A 17972-nucleotide genomic window follows, 5' to 3' on the forward strand; every position below is an offset into this window, starting at 1 on the left:
AATAATCTGTTTTCCACTGGTTTACTATATGGCATTGTAGAAACACATACAGATCCTCTCTTTCCAGAAGAGTACATATTGATGCATACTAGAGGAATCGGAAGATTCTATCTAGATACCCAAGAATTTTTAAAAAGGCAGCAATTGTTCCCAAGAAATCAGACTGAGAAATTTCTCAGATCTTCCCCTTACTGAAATGTATTTTATTTATATTTAACATTATTCTTAATTTACAACACTTTAGTTTCTTTACCTGCAGTAGATCTTTGGCTGACCCTCTTTTTTCTACATCCATTTCCAAACAACTATTTAAAAAGTCACGGAATATTGGAGTCAGTTTCTCTGGGCTCTGCAGCTCGGGGGTGCCATTAGTTGCTATTAAATATAATGCCTGTAAAGAAAAAAAACTTTGAGCATTAATAAATCAAAAGCTGATATTTTTTGGTACACAAACAATTTGAAGAGATATGATTCAATATATTATTCAGTCTTGGTGGTAGTCTTCTATGGCAGCAGTCTCCAACCTACTTTAAGAGTTGTGGACAAACTCCCAGAATTCCCCAGCCACCTATGCTATGCTGGCTGGGGAATTTTGGGAGTTGAAGTCCACAAGTTTTAAAGAGGCCAAGGTTGGACACCCCTGTTCTATGGTGTATTTCCCATACTTAGTATATTTCAAAAAATCCTGGTTTTCTTAAAAGCTGAATAGAAATACCAAAAAAAGGAAAAACTAAAAAAAGACTAGCAGATGCATTATTCATTATTTCAAAAACAAGCTTTTTACTTTTTATTTTGCTCACAATGTGTCTCACATTGAATATATATTCTATAATAATAAATGTCATTCTGTTATGCACAACTGAAGCTTGAGATGAATTCAACTGCTTCCTTTCCTTACCACTATTGGTTTCTTAGTGGGCCTATTTTGGATTTTGGAGGTCACCCAGTACCCTGGAATACCACAACTCTTTCATTCACTCATTACATTCTTTTACACATCCAGCGTATACTCCCCTTGGTTATTTTAAATAGATTAGTCTGAGCCTATGATATGTTGTAATATGTATTTTGATTTGGGAGTTACCTGCGGCAACCACTTTGTGTGTAATGGGGAGGCAGGGTTGTAGGCTATTAGCTCATTAGTAATCTATGATAACATGACATAATAACAAGCAATCTCTATACCACAGCCTAACCTAACTTTCTCTAAAAACTTTCTCTAAAAAAGCCCATCTCCACAACCAACTTAATCAGGAAACAGAAAACAAAAAATGGGTGATCCCACTTAATTTTATGCCTCTGTCCAACCTAGCCCATTCATGCAAGAAAACACTCTTAAAGGATAGTGAAGGTCATCAGAATAATAACAGTTCTACACCTCTATTCTGTAACTTTTTCAGTTTAAAAAAAAATATTTTAGCAAACTTCACATAATTTGACTGGGGTGTGCTAAAATTAGAATGTGTTTTCGGAGAATGGCTGAAATTTATTTAGTTTGTGTTAGACTATAATATTAAATGTCCCTAAGCTTTACTACTTGTTGTAGTAATAGGCAATTATTACTACTACTACTTGTTGTAGTAATAGCCAATTAAAACAATAGGATTGTTTTAATAGGCAAACTTTCCCCTGGCAAAAGATCATACAGCTTTTTTTTATTTTGCTTTTTGCTGCATTGTGGGATAGATTTGTTATAGTACTTACCCTCAAAGGGTTTTCATTGAGATAGGGAGGTTCACCTTCAACCATTTCAATAGCCATAATACCTAGAGACCAGATATCCACCTTAGGACCGTAAGCCTTCCGTGTGACCACTTCAGGAGCCATCCAATATGGTGTTCCAACCATTGTACTACGTTTGCTTTGCTCTGGAGTTATCTGAGCACAAAACCCAAAGTCAGCTGCAGAAGAAAAAGGAGGGGGGGAGCAAACATAACTTAAATATATCACTGAAGTCATCTTTGACACCTTTATCACTCCAATTATCCTGAACAAAGAACTATTTTATGCTCATTCAGGTAGTCCTGGACTTATGACAACAATTGAGATCAGAATTCCTATTGCTAACCAAGGTGGTTGTTAAATGAATCACACCCAATTTTACATTTTTTGCTATGTTTGTTAAGCAAATCATTACAGTTGTAAAATGAATCATATGGTCATATGAATCCAGAGTCCCCATTGACTTTGCTTGTTGGAAGCCAGCTGGGAAGGTCACAAATGGTGCTCATGTAATCCTGGGATGCTGCGGCCATCATAAATACATGCTGATTATCAAGCCCCCAAATTTTGATTATGTGACTGTGGGGATGCTGCAATGATTCTGTCATAAGTTATCCTTTTCAATAGCATTGTAACTTTGAATGATTGCTAAATGAATGTTTGTAAATAAAGGACTACTTGTATTGCTTCTTCGAACACTGAATTTTGAGAGTGAAAACCCCTGAAATCTCTAGGATGGAACAACAGACTTAATGTATGTTTGACCCATTATAAACACCCACTATTACTTTGAAGTTAAAAATGTTCCTAATGTTTCGCACATCACATTTAAGCACCCACATTTTAAAAATATATACTAATATTAAAATAGTTTGGTGACTTCATTTAGACAGGAAATAGGCAAATTCCAAAAGAACTTTCCAAAAAAAGTATTCTACTTTTTCCCACATTTAAGCTCCCAAATACATTAAATATATACATAATGTATATATACATTATTCTTGCCAAGCAGATTTGATCAAGCTATTGATTTATCCATAGGAAAAAAGAACCTTATAACATTATGTTTCAGGTGCAAATTGAAAAGGACAGATCCTTATGCAATTGAGAACATGAAAAAAGTGTTAGAAAATATAAAAGTGGTGATGATGTTAATAGGCAATACATATTCCGACACAATATATTATTTTTTGTTCATTCATGTTTGGGGGGATGTCTGTTTTAATCATGATGTCAGGCCTGGAAGCCATCTTTTGCACTAGGTCTTCAGACCTCTAATCATTCGCTTGACCGGATAAAATCTCACGGGCACAAGACTGCCACAGTTTTATCCGGTCAAGCAAATGATTAGATAGAAGATGAAAAGATGGAAGCCATCTTTTGCACTAGGCCTTCAGACCTAATACATTTACTACTGTGGCAGGTCTGAAGGCCTAGTGCAAAAGAAGGCTTCCAGGCCTGACACATGACTTAATCTATACATCAGCTAAAATCGAACGAAAACCAAATTGTGATTAATTAAATGGAAACGGAAGAATTCCTAACAACAACAAAAAGCCAGCACAGAAAGCATAGAGAAACTCTGATGTTTCAATCATATAACCAACTTTAGTCCATTAACATTTATCTTAATAATGCATGCAAACAGAAGGGATAATACAAATTTCAAGTTTTATAACTGCAATATGTACCTGCAGTTTATCTTTCACACAGCATTACAATCGTTTGGATTACAAGTTTTGTTTCAAACGCATCAATATAAAATACTAAAAATGTTTAGAATTCTTATCATTTAAAACACACCATCCATAACCACAACAGATATAGTCTAAACTTCTCTCTTCAATTTAAATTTGAGTCAAAATTATATATTTTATTCTTATTTTATTTTATAACAATAAGACTGATAGGTTTTAAATACTATTTTTGCTTATTAATATTGCAATGCATTTGTTAAAATGACCGTTCTGAACACAAAACCTGTCGAGCTTTGTACTTCCTTGTTTTCGAAGTATCAGGTGACATCTTAAAATAGGGAGGGAAATGTCCACAGAGCGCATTGGCTGGCTGAATAATTTCATTGTTAGTTTAATCAAGGTTGCCATCTACTGGCTTAAAAATGAAAACTTAATGATGATATGCAGTTTAATATTACTTTTATAATGTGAATGCTGGAGCTATCATGTACTTACTCAGCTTAACTGAACCATCCATTCCCAAAAGCACATTGTCACTTTTAATATCTCTGTGAATCACCTGGTTGGCATGTAGGAATTCCAGTGCCTGCAAACACTGCATGAAGATAATTGAAAGGTTTATTGTCTAAACAAATTCAAAATTTTTATTTGGCTAATTGAATTATCTCAATAGCTAAATTAGATTTAAGTATAGGTAGTCCTCACTTAAAGACCATGATTGACACTGGCAACTTCACTGCAAGTAATATGGTCATTAAGTGAAATATCACGCAATCACATCAGACTTATAGCAGTTCCATTGCAGCCATTAAAGAAATTACCCATATTCACTGAGGTGTCACTGCAACTTCTAATTTTACTGCCAGCTTCCCCATTTGCTTTGTTTGTCAGAAGCCACTTATGAAGCTTGCAAATGTTTCAATGATCATAAATACAATCACATAACCATGGAGAGACTGCAATGGTTGCAACTTCAAAGGATTGCTAAACAGTGCAGTCATTAATCAAGGATTACCTGTATCCTCCAGAGCCTTGAAGTATTTCACATTTACTTAAGCAAAGAAAAACATGTTTCCAAACATTCTTAGATAACATCTTAGAAATTAAATTTTAAATGAAACCACAATTCTTTTTGCTAGGTATTCCAGGACATGTAACTAAAAAATACAGTACTTGATTGGGAACTTAAACAGTGAATATGCAGAAATGGCAAAATTAACACAATATATACATTACAGAAGTTTAACTAAATTTAAACAGAAATGGCTTCCCTATAAAATATATATATATATATATAATGCAGCAGGGAAATACGAACGTTTAGAATACTGTATAAATATATAATATGCATTTTAGAAACCATAAATACTGTAAATTAGCTGGAGTATAAAAGGGGAAGTCAGAGACCAAATACCGTATATACTCGAGTATAAGCCGATCCGAATATAAGCCGAGGTACCTAATTTTACCACAAAAACTGGGAAAAACTATTGACTCGAGTATAAGCCGAGGGTGGGAAATGAGGCAGCTACTGGTCAATGTAAAAAATAAAGATAGAGCCAAGTAAAATAACATGAATATTTATTTGAACGAAAAACAATAAAAGTGCAAAAGGGGGTCCCCAAAAAGAATATGGTATCAAAAATACAGTATCTTTAAAAGTAACAGCAACCAAGCTAACGAGAGCTAAAATCCCTCAAAACTGGAGTTCTCCTCCTCATCATCTGTTTGTCCAAACAGAGCTTCAGCTACTTCAGCTTCTGTGATGTTATCCGCATATCGTTGTCGTCATCACTGAGTTCACAGTCGTCATCATCACTGCTGTCACTCTCATACAATGCGCTGTCTTCACTGCCATCCATAGCATTACTAATGCCACATTTCTTGAAGGCACGTTGCACCATGTCCTCTGGAATATCTTCCCATGCATCACGAACCCACTGTGCTATTAGTTCTATGTCTGGCTTTCTCAGATTTCCAACTTTTGTCAGACGAGCTTGACCAGATGTCATCCATTCATGCCACATCCTTCGCACATGGTCCTTGAAAGGTTTATTTAAACTGACATCTAGGGGCTGCAATACAGATGTAAGCCCACCTGGAATAACGGCCAAAGTGACTTGAGATGACTTTGCCAATTTTTTTATGTCATCAGATGTGTGGGCTCTGAACATATCCCAAACTAACAGTGATCTTCTAGTCCAGTCCCCACTCCTCAAGCAAGAGATCCTATACTGTTTCAGACAAAGGATTGTCCAGTCTGTTCTTTAAAAACCCTCCAGGAATGAAGTGTCCAATAAGGTTCAAATTGCAAGTACCGGTAGTCCTCAATTTAAGACTGCAATTGAGCCCAAAACATTGTTTTGTTATTTTCCCTAACTGTATGTATCCCCTGCCCCCCATTTTACGTCAGGCTGCCATCAAAGCGAAGCACGGCTGAATATTATTATTATTATTATTATTATTATTATTATTATTATTATTATTATTATTATTATTATTATCATTATCATCATTATTATTATTATTATTATTATTATTATTATCATTATCATTATTATTATTATCATCATCATTATTATTATTATTATTATTATTATCATTATCATTATCATTATCATCATCATCATTATTATTATTATTATCATTATCATTATTATCATTATCATCATTATTATTATTATTATTATCATTATCATTATTATCATTATCATCATCATTATTATTATTATTATTATTATCATTATTATTATTATTATTATATGATGATGATGATTTTTTTGCATTGGACAGAGCGAGCTTCAGTTTACCAAACTTTGTATCTTTTAATGAAACGTGTTAGTCTGGAAGGGACTGTTTGAACTCACAAAACACTTGCAACTTTTAGTTCCGTGCTGAGGATTTTTGGAAAGCAGCCCAGCAATATTTATTTATTGCTCGGACTGCTCTTATTTTCACTCCCCCTTTTCTTTTCTTTTCCTTCCCTCCCTCCCTCCTTCTCTGCCTCTCTTTCGTCCCCCACCTCCCGGGATCCTTGCGGGTCGAAGGTTCTGCCCTGCCTTACACCAGCCGCCCCCCCATGCCAAGGTCTCCTGGCTCTTTCGCCTCTGTAAGCAGCGGCTTCTCGGCAGCGTCGCCCCCCTCCCCTCCATGGATCGGCTCCTTCCCCAGCACTGAAGGCATCCTTAGGAATACACCTCCACCTCCAGGAAAATAAAAAGAGGCAGAGAAGGTAAATCGCCCGCCCCGCTCGGAAAGGAAGGGGAGAGGACTCCAATGGAAGAAGGGAGAGGAGAATTACCAATAACAAACACAAAGCGCTGGGTTAGAGGTGCCTTGTCATGTACAAGGAGATCAGAGAGGGCAACCACCGCGAAACAATAATCAGACTCAAAACGGGCTGCTTATTTGCCATTTGCTCTGGGTAGAACGGGTTTTTTTTTAAAAAAAAAATTGGTTTGGAGAAGGAAAGCTAATTTGCTGATCTGCGCGAGGGTCGGTTTCTTTTGCCTCCCTTCTTCTTCCTCCTCCTTCTTCCCACCCTAGCTTGCAATGCCCCCATCTCTCCTCCTCCTCCTCCTCCTGCCCCCCTCTCGGGGGGAGAAATTGTTTGTTCTTGCCGTATTTCTCCGCTTTCCAAGAGGCTTTTCTTTTTCACCTCTTTCTCCCCACCTCCCCAATTTCCATAGGGGGGAAAAAAAACCCTGGGGAAAACTTGGCAAAAAATAAAATAAAATAAAAAGTACTGAGTGCAAATGTTTTTTTTTTATACTGTAGTTGGAGTTTTCCACGTTTCTTTCACATTCAAGGCAGCATTCTCCCCCCATCCCTCGCTGCTTTTCCAAAACATGCTTTGAAACCTTTGCATTTTATTGGGATGTATTCGTGACAAACGCCCCCTCCGCCCCCTCCGAGGGCGAGAGGAGGACGAGTAAGAGGAGGGCGAGAGTGACAAACAAATAAAGAGAGTTCTTCTCGCCCCTTGGCGTTTGACACACTCGCCGTCCTCTCCGAAAAGCCGAAATTGAGTGCGAAGCGGCAGTGGGGGTGGGTGGGTGGGTGGGGGGAGGCCGCCGTGAAGTGCCGGCTGGGGGAGCCCGGGATTGAAGTGCCGGCATGCTTTGCCAGCTCGGCGGCTCGTTTTGGGGGGGCGGCTGGCCTCCGGCGTTTTCTTCCGCCGCTTTTGATGGCGGCGGCGGTGGTCGGCGGAGGCGGAGGGGCGTTCGACATTTTCGCCCCTCTCACTGCCTCCTCTTGCCCGCGGTGGGCGGAGGCGTTGTCACTCGCCCTCCTCTCCAGCCGAAATTGAGTGCGGCGGCAGTGGGGTGGGTGGGTGGGTGGGGAGGCCGCCGTGAAGTGCCGGCGGGGGGAGCCCGGGATTGAAGTGCCGGCATGCTTTGCCAGCTCGGCCGGCTCGTTTTGGGGCGGCGGCTGGCCTCCGGCGTTTTCTTCCGCCGCTTTTTGATGGCGGCGGCGGCGGTGGTCGGCGGAGGGGGCGTTCGACATTTTCGCCCCCTCTCACTCGTCCTCCTCTTGCCCGCGGTGGGGGCGGAGGCGTTGTCACCTCGCCCTCCTCTCCAGCCGAAATTGAGTGCGGCGGCAGGGGAGGCCGCCGTGAAGTGCCGGCTGGGGGCCAGGAGCCAATCCCGGGCTCCCCAGCCGGCACTTCACGGCGGCCTCCCCACCCCACTGCCGCCGCACTCAATTTCGGCTGGAGAGGAGGGCGAGTGACAAACGCCAAGGCGAAGAACTCTATTTGTTTGTCACTCTCGCCCGTGGAGGCGTTGTCACCTCGCCCTCCTCTCCAGCCGAAATTGAGTGCGGCGGCAGGGGAGGCCGCCGTGAAGTGCCGGCTGGGGGCCAGGAGCCAATCCCGGGCTCCCCAGCCGGCACTTCACGGCGGCCTCCCCACCCCACTGCCGCCGCACTCAATTTCGGCTGGAGAGGAGGGCGAGTGACAAACGCCAAGGCGAAGAACTCTATTTGTTTGTCACTCTCGCCCGTGGAGGCGTTGTCACCTCGCCCTCCTCTCCAGCGAAATTGAGTGCGGCGGCAGGGGAGGCCGCCGTGAAGTGCGGCTGGGGAGCCGGGATTGGCTCCCGGGCTCCCCAGCCGGCACTTCACGGCGGCCTCCCCACCCACCCACCCCACTGCCGCCGCACTCAATTTCGGCTGGAGAGGAGGGCGAGGTGACAACGCCTCCGCCCCACCGCGGGCAAGAGGAGGACGAGTGAGAGGGGCGAAATGTCGAACGCCCCTCCGCCCCGCCCCTCCGCCGACCACCGCCGCCGCCGCCATCAAAAGCGGCGAAGAAAACGCCGGAGGCCAGCCGCCGCCCCAAAACGAGCCGGCCGAGCTGGCAAAGCATGCCGGCAGCATTTGGGCTCGTCCTGCCGGCCCAGCTGTTCCCGAGGGCAAAAAACCCTCTCCCTGGGTCGGCTCTGCAAGGGTAGACTCGAGTATAAGCCGAGGGGGCGTTTTTCAGCACAAAAAACGTGCCGAAAAACTCGGCTTATACTCGAGTATATACGGTACTTGTCTGTACTATTTTTTCCTCGATTTTCTTCTCTTTTTTAGCATTTACAAATAGCAATAAAAGTGAAATTTTGGCACTAAGGTCAAAGATTTATATTCTTTTTCACACCATAAAATCTTAATGTATTTTGTCTGATATGATCAATGTTTTATTAATGTTATACATCAATTGCATAACATTAGTAATTCTATTAGTCCATTTATTGATCATTTAAAATTATATTTGTTTTAAATAAATAAATTTTAGTTAATTGCAGAAATACTTTCTGTCTAAAAATTAATCTACATATCTATTCAACCATAACGGTTGAATGCTTATGGTTGTATTTATATTCAACCATAAACATTTCTTCATCTAAAATTACTCTCTATGTATATGGAGATCAGTTATGCCACCCTTCATGCATAGTATTAATTTAAATACTCTGATTCATCTTCACAATTAATTTTGCAATAAACCAAAATCTTTAACAAATTATCATTAATTTTCATAAAAAAGACTTCCAGACCCAGACAGAAATAAATATTTCAGAAGAATTTTGTACTGCACAATGTATATATGCACATATCTATCAGCATATGAAATCTATTACATGAATTGCCAATTATGAAAACTGATAAGCAATATATTGCCATTCAGTTGCTTCTTTGCTTTAGTGAAATACTTTCCTCCCATTTCAAGATTTATATTATCCATATAAAAACACAAGTATAAAATTATTAAATGTTTGAGTGGAGTTTATAAAGACTTGATGGAATAATTTAGAACTAAAATATACTAAAAGACACAGTTTGTTTTAAAGGAGAAATTACATATCTTAAAAGCATCCACACTTACTAAAAAATTGGAATGACTGAATGTGGCTATGCTATAAAATGCATGGCCAATGCATGGTCACTAAACAAGTGATACTTACAAATGGTCCTTGCATTTATAACTGTTGCAGCATCAAATGCAATCATACAATCATAATCCAGACACTCACTAATTCACATGTATAATGTTGCAGAGTCCCACCATCATGTAATCGATATCTATCTGCGACCTTCACTGTCAGCTTCTAACAAGCATAGTCAATGGAATATCTAGCAGGAGGTTGCAAATGGGGACCAGATAACTATGTTTAATGACAGGCAGCATGGGATTCACTTAACAATAGCAGCTGGAACTTACTAGAACTGCCATGTCGCTAAACAATGTGGTCACATGATATTATGCTTTATAACCACATTGTCTAGCAATAAAAATTCTGGTTCCAATTACTGTTGTTAAGTGAGAATTATGGAAAAGAGGTGAGGACTGCCTGCTCAATAAAGATGATGAAATGCTAAGAGGTGAAAAAAAGAGCAATTCAACTCTTGATTTGACTCAATCTTCTCCAACTAAACAATAGATTTCATTAGGCAACTGTGAAGAGCAGAATGAAGAAGCAAGAATGAAGTTTGAGACTGCCAGAAACACAGTCATGGAGTATCTATTTTAACATAACATAACATAACATAACATAACATAACATAACATAACATAACATAACATAACATAACATAACATAACATAACATAACATAACATAACATAACATAACATAACATAACATAACATAACATAACATAACATAACATAACAACAGAGTTGGAAGGGACCTTGGAGGCCTTCTAGTCCAACCCCCTGCCTAGGCAGGAACCCTACACCATCTCAGTCAGATGGTTATCCAACATTTTCTTAAAAATTTCCAGTGTTGGAGCATTCACAACTTCTGCAGGCAAGTCGTTCCACTTATTAATTGTTCTAACTGTCAGGACAATTTTCTGTAAATAGTTTAATACTCTAAGGGCAAATGAGTTAGATATTATTAAAATATCTGGGCGTTACGGAGACCTGGTTGGGCCCAGAAGGGGGCGTGCCCCTTGTTCAGATGTGCCCACCGGGTTTCCGAGCATTTCATCAGCCGAGGGGCCAGGGTAGGGGTGGTGGGGTGGCGGTTGTGATTAGAGAGAGTCTAGAGCCGAGGGAGACCACTGTACCTCAGATTGCCGGGTGCGAATCCCTCTTTGTGAGATGGGGTCATAGATGTCAGATGGGCTTGCTAGTCGCGTACCTGGCTCCTTGCTACGTGACAGCCCTGCCCGAGCTCCTGGAGGTGCTTGCTGGGGTGGCAGTTGAGACCCCCAGACTTTTAGTCATGGGGGATTTTAACTTGCCATCTTCCGGCTCGTCATCGACAGTTGCTCGGGAGTTCATGGCTTCCATGACGGCCTTGGACCTGACTCAAGTAGTTGATGGCCCTACTCACATTGGGGGTGGCACTCTGGATCTGATTTTTATCTCTGGTCAGTGGTTGAGAGATCTGGATTTGAAGGAATTAGCTATTGAACCTTTGTCATGGTCAGATCACTCTCTTCTTCGCCTGGACTTTCTGACCGCCATTCAACACCGCAGGGAGACGGAGCCATTACGTTGGTTCCGTCCCAGGCGCCTGATGGACCCGGAGAGGTTCCGGATGGAGCTTGGGCCACTTCCTGAAGGTCTGGCCCACGACACGGCTGAGGAACTGGTTGTGGCCTGGGAACGGGCCGCGGCGGGGCCTTAGATCGTGTCGTGCCTTTGCGGCCTCTGACCCGGCGCAGGTCCCAAACGGCTCCTTGGTTCTCCGAGGAGCTGAGGGGATGAAGCGCCAGAGAAGACGCCTGGAGAGTTCTTGGAGGTCTAGCTGCCCGAGGCTGATCGGACACTAGTGAAGTCCTATACTAGGACTTACCTAGTGGCATTGAGGATGCGAGGCGTTGCTACGCCTCCTCCCTCATTGCGCCGGCAGATAACCGCCCAGCCGCCCTGTTTCGGGTGACTGCCCTCCTTCACCAGGGGAGCGGATGACCCGTTGCAGGGACGTGCTGAGGAGTTTAACGGTTATCTATACGATAAAATCGTTCAGCTTCGGGACGGTCTGGACCAAAATTGCAGTGACTCAGGGGAGGCGTCCGAGGGTGGTCTTGGTGATATTTTATGGGATGAGTTTGACCCTGTGGCTCCCGAGGACATGGACAGGTTGTTGGGTAGGTTGAATGCCACCACATGTTTACTGGACCCGTGCCCCTCCTGGTTGGTGCTGGCCACCCAGGAGGTGACACGAGGCTGGCTCCAGGCAATTACGAGTGCTTCCTTGGTGGAGGGAGTCTTCCCGGCCGCCTTGAAAGAAGCGGTGGTGAGACCCTTCCTCAAGAAGCCTGCCTTGGACTCGGCTGTTTTAAGCAACTATCGTCCGGTCTCCAACCTTCGCTTTACGGCGAAGGTTGTAGAGAGTATGGTGGCATATCAGTTTCCCTTACACCTGGATGAAACTGTCTATCTAGACCCGTTCCAGTCCGGTTTCCGGCCCGGTTACAGCACTGAGACAGCTTTGGTCGCGTTGGTGGATGATCTCTGGAGGGCCAGGGATAGGGGTTGTTCCTCTGCCCTGGTCCTATTAGACCTCTCAGCGGCTTTTGATACCATCGACCATGGTATCCTGCTGCGCCGGTTGGAGGGATTGGGAGTGGGAGGCACCGTTTATCGGTGGTTCTCCTCCTATCTCTCCGATCGGTCGCAGACGGTGTTGACGGGGGGGCAGAGGTCGGCTCCGAGGCACCTCACTTGTGGGGTGCCGCAGGGGTCGATTCTCTCGCCCCTCTTGTTCAACATCTACATGAAGCCGCTGGGTGAGATCATCAGTGGCTTCGGTGTGAGGTACCAGCTGTACGCTGATGACACTCAGCTGTACTTTTCCAACCGGGCCACCCCAATGAAGCTATCGAAGTGCTGTCCCGGTGTCTGGAAGCCGTACGGGTCTGGATGGGGAGAAACAGGCTCCAAGACAGAGTGGCTGTGGATGCCGGCATCCCGGTACAGTCAGCTGCAGCCGCAGCTGACTGTTGGGGGCGAGTCATTGGCCCCAATGGAGAGGGTGCGCAACTTGGGCGTCCTCCTGGATGAACGGCTGTCCTTTGAAGATCATTTGGCGGCCGTCTCCAGGAGAGCTTTTTACCAGGTTCGCCTGGTGCGCCAGTTGCGCCCCTTTCTAGACCGGGATGCCCTATGCACGGTCACTCACGCCCTCGTGACGTCTCGCCTAGATTACTGCAATGCTCTCTACATGGGGCTCCTTGAAGGGCATCCGAGACTGCAGTTAGTCCAGAATGCGGCTGCGGGTGATAGAAGGAGCCCTCGTGGCTCCCGGTGACACCTATCCTGCGCAGACTGCACTGGCTACCTGTGGCCTTCCGGTGCGCTTCAAGGTGTTGGTGATCACCTTTAAAGCGCCCATGGCATAGGGCCGGGCTATTTACGGGACCGCCTTCTGCTACCGAATACCTCTCACCGACCCGTGCGCTCTCACAGAGAGGGACCTCAGGGTGCCGTCAGCTAGGCAGTGTCGCCTGGCGACACCCAGGGGAAGGGCCTTCTCTGCGGGGGCTCCCGCCCTCTGGAACGAGCTCCCCCCAGGACTTCGCCAACTCTCGGACCTTAGAACCTTCCATCGTGAACTTAAAACACACTTATTCAGGTGCGCAGGACTGGATTAGATTTTTTAGCTTTTAAATTTTAAATTTTAAACTTTATACTGATTTTAATTGGTTTTATTATTTTTAGTTCAATTGGCCAGTTAAATATTTCATTTTAAAATTATTTTAAATTCATTGTCTATCTATGTATTTTAATATGGCTGTACACCGCCCTGAGTCCTTCGGGAGAAGGGCGGTCTAGAAATTTGATTAATAAATAAATAAATAAATAAATAAATAAAATTATAAGATTCCCGAACAGTTCATAAAAAGTGCAAACTGTAAGCACTTTGAATGCAATGCAATAATTACCAGTAGTATTAATTTGTCCTCAACAATCCTGCCAGATAAATCTTTCCTCAGTTTTTAAATGAGGTAACTTTCTAACTAAATTTTGGGAGAGTTCTAGAGATAGTAAATCTTCCTTTCAGCAAACAATTTGACAAAGTACCCCATGACATTCTGGTTAATGTGTGCTAGTTATACAAGACAATTAAATAGATACATAGCTAGTTTAAAAAATTGTTGGTACTACCAAAGTGCTACCAAATGGTTGAGTTCCTGGTTTTCTAATCATTAACATGTTTATTAATAAATTACATGAAAATATGGAAAGAATGCTTATCAAGTTTTTCTTTCCTACTTATATTTTTAGTCAAATATTTCCCGTGTGTGTGTGTGTGTGTGTGTGTGTGTGTGTGTGTGTGTGTGTGTGTAGATCTTTGGTTATTCGGGTTTTCTCCCGCGTAAAATTGGAAGTGTCTTGGCGACGTTTCGACAAAGTCTCATTCGTCATCTTCAGGCTTCAGCTTCGTGCTTCTGGGAGCAATGCTCCCAGAAGCACGAAGCTGAAGCCTGAAGATGACGAATGAGACTTCGCTGAAACGCCGCCAAGACACTTCCAATTTTACGCGAGAAAACCCAATAACCATATATATATATCTCCCATATATATCATATATATATGATAACCAGTATCATAGACAAAAACGGTTCAGAGCTCTCTATAGCATGAATAAACAACTTCAATGCAAATTTGGGTCGAACAGACTAATCCACACTATTATTTACTCCCATTAACATGTAGTTAACATGTTATTTTTTATCCACGATATGCTTCCTCAGCATGAGCCACAGTGGTGCAGTGGTTAGAATGCAGACCTGAAGGCTACTTCTGCTGACCGCCAGATGACTGAAGTTTGGCAGTTCAATTCTCACTGACTCAAGATTGACTCAGCCTTCCATCCTTCCGAGGTCAGTAAAATGAGGATCCAGATTGTTGGGGTCCATATGCTGATTCTGTAAACTGCTTAGAGATGGCTGTAAGCACTGTGAAGCAGTATTTAAGTCTAACAGCTATTGCCATTGCTATAACTACCTCCCCATTTACAGTATATCACAGAAGTGAGTATACCTCACATTTTGTAAATATTTAAATATATAAATAAATAAAATTATAAGATTCCCGAACAGTTCATAAAAAGTGCAAACTGTAAGCACTTTGAATGCAATGCAATAATTACCAGTAGTATTAATTTGTCCTCAACAATCCTGCCAGATAAATCTTTCCTCAGTTTTTAAATGAGGTAACTTTCTAACTAAATTTTGGGAGAGTTCTAGAGATAGTAAATCTTCCTTTCAGCAAACAATTTGACAAAGTACCCCATGACATTCTGGTTAATGTGTGCTAGTTATACAAGACAATTAAATAGATACATAGCTAGTTTAAAAAATTGTTGGTACTACCAAAGTGCTACCAAATGGTTGAGTTCCTGGTTTTCTAATCATTAACATGTTTATTAATAAATTACATGAAAATATGGAAAGAATGCTTATCAAGTTTTTCTTTCCTGCTTATATTTTTAGTCAAATATTTCCCATATATGTGTGTGTGTGTGTGTGTGTGTGTGTGTGTGTGTGTGCGTTTGACAAAGTCTCATTAAATCATCTTCAGGCTTCAGCGTGCTTCTGGGAGCAATGCTCCCAGAAGCACGAAGCTGAAGCCTGAAGATGACGAATGAGACTTCGTTGAAACGTCGCCAAGACACTTCCAATTTTACGCGGGAGAAAACCCGAATAACCAAAGATCTACATACAAACACCCGCGAAAACCTCAGAAAACATATATATATATATATATATATATATCTCCCATATATATCATATATATATGATAACCAGTATCATAGACAAAAACGGTTCAGAGCTCTCTATAGCATGAATAAACAACTTCAATGCAAATTTGGGTCGAACAGACTAATCCACACTATTATTTACTCCCATTAACATGTAGTTAACATGTTATTTTTTATCCACGATATGCTTCCTCAGCATGAGCCACAGTGGTGCAGTGGTTAGAATGCAGACCTGAAGGCTACTTCTGCTGACCGCCAGATGACTGAAGTTTGGCAGTTCAATTCTCACTGACTCAAGATTGACTCAGCCTTCCATCCTTCCGAGGTCAGTAAAATGAGGATCCAGATTGTTGGGGACAATATGCTGACTCTTTAAACTGCTTAGAGATGGCTGTAAAGCACTGTGAAGCAGTATTTAAGTCTAACAGCTATTGCCATTGCTATAACTACCTCCCCATTTACAGTATATCACAGAAGTGAGTATACCCCCTCACATTTTGTAAATATTTAAATATATATCAAGTCGTATATAAATCTAAGTGCTACTTACATTCAAGAAATCAGTCAATATCTATCATATAATAATTGATATTTCCCAAAATTGTAATTAAATCTATCTCTTCCCTTAATCACCCACCTCTCTGCAGACAGCAGCAATCTGCGCCTCATCCATACAAGTCTCTGTAACTACATCTGTAAGGGATCCACCAGCCAGATACTCCATTACAACAAAAAGTTCATCTCCAACCAGGTAACTGAAGACAGAAAATCAACATTAAATTTCAACACAATGAAATAACTGTTTGAAGTTAGACTGGGAAAAGAAGCTAAAGTAAATATACAATACAAATTCATTAGTGCTGGAGTTATAAATTGTGCAAGCCCTGTGTTAGTTACCAATTGGCTTCTGAATACAGTTTAAAATGCTAGTTTTAACCTATAAAAGCCTTTTTGGCTTAGTATAAAGAAACATGAAGACTGCCTCCTTCAACCACAATGTTCCTGCCCAACATAAGCAACTTGGAAAAAACTGAAGGTTCTCCCACTACTGGGAAACTAAGGGCCAAGGTAGGAGCAATACAAACTTTCCATTAGGGGCCAATGCTTGTGAAATAGTTTCAACCAGAAATTAGGCTAGCTCTTATACAATTGGTCTTTGAAAAAAACTGAAGCTCTTCTGGGGCAATGCATAATTGCTTACATGCTCCCATTTTAAGGTAATTTAATTATTTGCTATGATTATTTTTTATTATTATTGTGTTATGAATACTTTTCATCATATGTCTGCAAGTTTGTAGACATTTAAAATAGCAATAGGACAAAATAATTAAATATGGGAGATTAGGTATTGGAATGCTGCTTTATAACTAGGTAGCAGTATTCTCTTCCTTTGGCTATCTCCTCCCACGATATCAGGGCTGAATCTGCACTAGACGAGACAGGGCATTTATCTAGCCTTGGCTGGGGGGAAAACCAACAAAAAATCCATTATCACATAAAGGTGGAGAAAAAGATGCAATATATAAACCCTGGGTCTGATACACAGAGTGGGCTGGATTACTAGAATCAACACCATCCTTGAGAATGGGGAGGTGGTAAAGAGAATGACAAAAACATGATTACATCTTCACAATGCAAGTTCACTCTTTCTGTTTGTGTATCATGACATGATACAGGGCCTCTGTGGCTCAGGCTGCTAATGCAGTCTGTTATTAACAGCAGCAGCCTGCAATTACTGCAGGTTCTAGTCCCACCAGGCCCAAGGTTGACTCAGCCTTCCATCCTTTATAAGGTAGGTAAAATGAGGACCCAGATTGTTGGGGGCAATAAGTTGACTTTGTATATAAATATACAAATAGAATGAAGACTATTGCTAACATAGTGTAAGCCGCCCTGAGTCTTCGGAGAAGGGCGGGATATAAATGTAAATAATAATAATTAAAAAAAAAACATATCCATGTATGAAAAGGGTAGATCTTGCAGGGCAACACTAACAAAAGGAGCAAGATCCTGTCTACAGCTAGAATCTACCTATCATCTTCAAGTAGCTTTTTTTTTTAAAATTAAGGCTTCTTGCGTCTACAATAAAAGCAAGTTATCTATGAAAGAAATTACCTTGATTGTTTTACTGTACAATTCAAAGTTCATTTTGAGAGATCCAGATTGGTCTAATGGCTAAGGCACTAGACTAGAAAGCAGGAACCTGTGAGTTCAAGTCCTGCCTTAGCCATGAAAGCCAGTCGGGTGACTTGGAGCCAGTCACTCTCTCAGCCCAATTCATCTCACCCGGTTGTTTTTGTGGGGAAAATAGAGGAGGAAAGTTTGTTGGATACATTTGCTGCCTT

General features: G+C 41.8%; 1 protein-coding gene across 2 annotated transcripts in view; it reads right to left on the reverse strand.

The window, feature by feature from the left end:
- The window catches only part of PAK2 (p21 (RAC1) activated kinase 2), a 45510-nt gene that overhangs the window by 4117 nt on the left and 23421 nt on the right, over nt 1-17972 (reverse strand). For both annotated transcript variants that reach the window (XM_058187195.1, XM_058187196.1), the window contains exons 11-14: nt 16265-16382; nt 3915-4014; nt 1705-1901; nt 254-391 (exon numbers count right to left, since the gene is read on the reverse strand). In XM_058187195.1, the coding sequence (XP_058043178.1) occupies nt 254-391; nt 1705-1901; nt 3915-4014; nt 16265-16382 (553 nt within the window). The remainder of the gene's footprint in view (nt 1-253; nt 392-1704; nt 1902-3914; nt 4015-16264; nt 16383-17972) is intronic.

The sequence above is a fragment of the Ahaetulla prasina genome, chromosome 6 (genome assembly GCF_028640845.1).
Source record: "Ahaetulla prasina isolate Xishuangbanna chromosome 6, ASM2864084v1, whole genome shotgun sequence".
Lineage (NCBI taxonomy): Eukaryota > Metazoa > Chordata > Lepidosauria > Squamata > Colubridae > Ahaetulla > Ahaetulla prasina.